Source organism: Lolium perenne, chromosome 4 (genome assembly GCF_019359855.2).
Source record: "Lolium perenne isolate Kyuss_39 chromosome 4, Kyuss_2.0, whole genome shotgun sequence".
Classification (NCBI taxonomy): Eukaryota; Viridiplantae; Streptophyta; class Magnoliopsida; order Poales; family Poaceae; genus Lolium; species Lolium perenne.
Genome location: NC_067247.2, coordinates 297,336,216 through 297,338,951, shown reverse-complemented (window position 1 = coordinate 297,338,951; position 2,736 = coordinate 297,336,216). Strand labels below are relative to the sequence as shown.

General features: G+C 43.4%; 1 protein-coding gene across 1 annotated transcript; it reads left to right on the top strand.

The window, feature by feature from the left end:
* Window positions 1-280: 280 nt before the first annotated feature.
* Window positions 281-2,481, top strand: LOC127348989 (uncharacterized). Its single transcript, XM_071818197.1, has 5 exons — window positions 281-619; window positions 733-920; window positions 991-1,155; window positions 1,460-1,603; window positions 2,440-2,481. Exons 1-5 carry the CDS (start codon window positions 565-567, stop codon window positions 2,479-2,481), a joined length of 594 nt encoding a protein of 197 aa, XP_071674298.1. The 5' UTR covers window positions 281-564.
* Window positions 2,482-2,736: the final 255 nt, after the last annotated feature.

The window sequence follows — 2,736 nt, the reverse complement described above, 5'->3', positions numbered from 1 at the left end:
AGAGTTTACATTTGAGAGTTACATCTTTCTACCACCATTATTTTTGATTTAGCTTGTCTTTTGTGCCCACCATTTTATCGAGCAGGGTTAATGCAAGATCCATAGCAAACTAGCTTCTCATGACATTTTTTTGGCGGAGTGCATCTTCTCATGGCGAGCTAGCGACTTTGCCACTAGAGTTTTTTTTTTGTTGAACTAGTACATTTTTTGGATTTTCCCATTTTATTTGTGCACAAGCTATGAGCCGCCCGCAATTCAGCACCATATATTGGTGGGATTTTCTAGTTCAATTGTTTTGTACTAGGATATTAGCAGGATGCTATCTTCTAGGGCTTTCATTTCCCCTATATCCAGCCCCACCCACGGACAAGCAAGGGCCTCTCTCCCTACCTCGCACCTAGTCCGTCTCGCTCCCTCTCAGTCCTCCATCCGTAGCCGACATCCACCGCGCCGGAGCCAGCTCAGCGACGCCGTCAACCACACTCCGTCCGCTTCGTCGGATCTGCTTCCCCGACTCACTGGTTCATCTTACCGGCTGGCGAGATCGGTACACAAAGCGCCACCATGATCCACCGAACCAAAACGAACGGCCAACGCGCCACCTCCCCAGTCGACCAAGGTTGAACACTTTGTCCGGCAGCTTTTGTTATGTATTTGATTTCCGAGACTAGTTTATTGCTTGCTTCCACTGCTTGTTATTAGCATCTGTTTTTTTTTTGTAATGCCTGCTAGATATTCCCCTCGAGAATGCCTACGAAGAATCTTGGAGGCAAAATATCTTGCAGAATAAGATAATTGCAGCCAAGCTCGGCATACTGTGGAATGGGACAAAATCACCGCACCCCAAGTCGTTGCCGAGATTTTTCACCCGTGTGATGTGCCGCCAAAAGGACGATTCCGTGGGGCAGCTGCTGAAGAAGGTATTTAGCCGCACTGCTCAAATTTCATATGTGTTGTTTGCTGATTGATTTGATGAACTTTGATTTGCAGCAGCTAGCCACTGCTCATGTTCCTAACAAAGACAGTGAGCGCGCCAGTGATGCAGACATTGGTAGAAAGGAGGTGGGATTTGGTCCTATTGTTCTAGCAAGCAATCATTTGAGGGGCCGCCTAGGATCAGCACATCTGGATCCTCCTGAGCTCAACATTAAGGAGGTAATTTTATAATAGTGTTTTAAACATGACATAATCTAATGTACTGAAAGAGATCAAACTGTCAACTGGAGTGGAGTGGTATAGATGGTAGAGATATAGATATAGATTTCAGATTTCCTAATTTTTTCTTGAAAATAGGGTCGCCCCGGCCTCTGCATCCAAATGATGCACCCACCCTTTTATTGCAATGTTTTAGACTCCATTTAAGGTTTAGAAACTCATGGGTTGCTCAAAGTGGTGACATGAATCAACCAACATATTTCCTTTTAATCTGCTGATTGATTTTATGCATGGCAAATCGCAGAAGCAAGTGACTGCTCATGTCCCTGCCAAGCAGCATTGTAGCACAGATGTCCAGAGTTCCAGTGATGCAAACATTTGTAGGAACAAAACAGAAGGATGTGGCAATGGGGAAGCTAAGATTAGGCGTCTTCAAAAGGACTTGGATGTGGCCACTTGGCGGAACAAAGAAATGAACCGAGGATGGAATTCTACAATTCAAGATGGCCTACATGCTGTTGCTGATCTGCAGAAGCTAGTGGCTGGCAACTTGGTTACCGCTTTGGCTGATGCAGATGTCCATGAGATCAACTGGAAGATCTTGGAACAGGTGAAAGCACGAGCAGAAACTCTGCACTCATCTTTGCAGGTAGATGATTTTCAAAGGGTGATGCAAGAGCCGCTATATGAATAGATTGTTGTTTTCAGTTGATGATGTCCCTGGTTCTTTTGTTTACTTATGTGTTGGTAGTACTTAGGGGAACTAGCTTGTACAAGTAAATTTTTTCCGATAAAGTTGTACAAGTAAATGGCACATGCTTCGCATGTTTGACCAATTAAGTTAAAAAGCTTCACAAAATCCTGCGTCGAAGTTGTTTCACTAAAAAAAAGAGCTCTCACGTGCAAGGCACGTGTAATTTACTAGTATATACTAGTACTAGTAGAGATGGTACACCTAGACATTAGAGATTTGTTTGTTTTAAAGATATTTTTAATTGTGTACAAGATGGAAAATATAACTTTAGGGCATCCACAATGTTGCTATTGCCAAATCTGATACGATGGTGAATTTGGCTTTGGTGTGAAATATAGCAATAGCTCCACAATGTAGTGGTTCCAAATATTTATAACGTGGGACCCGCCATCAAGCTAAAACAACACATAAAGCCGGAAATAAATCCTATACGACCAGAGCATGTACGACCCGACCGGTAGACCATATCCTCTATCCTACACGTAGCAAATCATATTGGGATCTGGTACCAGGTATGCGGTTGTTTTCAGATGAGCGGTGTGAGATTTGGTCCACCGCCCGGGTCGCAGTAGCAGGGTCGTATAGGATTTATTTCCCATAAAGCCAATATGGAACTACTCTCACAATGTAGGGAACTAGTTCCAAAGGCCAAAAGTGAAATTTGGCATCGGAGCACCTACTTGCTCCGGTTCCTTGTTTTTCTGGTTTTGGAACTACCTCTACAATGTATGGAACTAGTTCCAAAAGCCAAAAATCAAATATGGAACCACTTTTGGCTACACGTTGTGAATGCTCTTAGCAAATTCCTAGTATTTTTCATGGTCGAT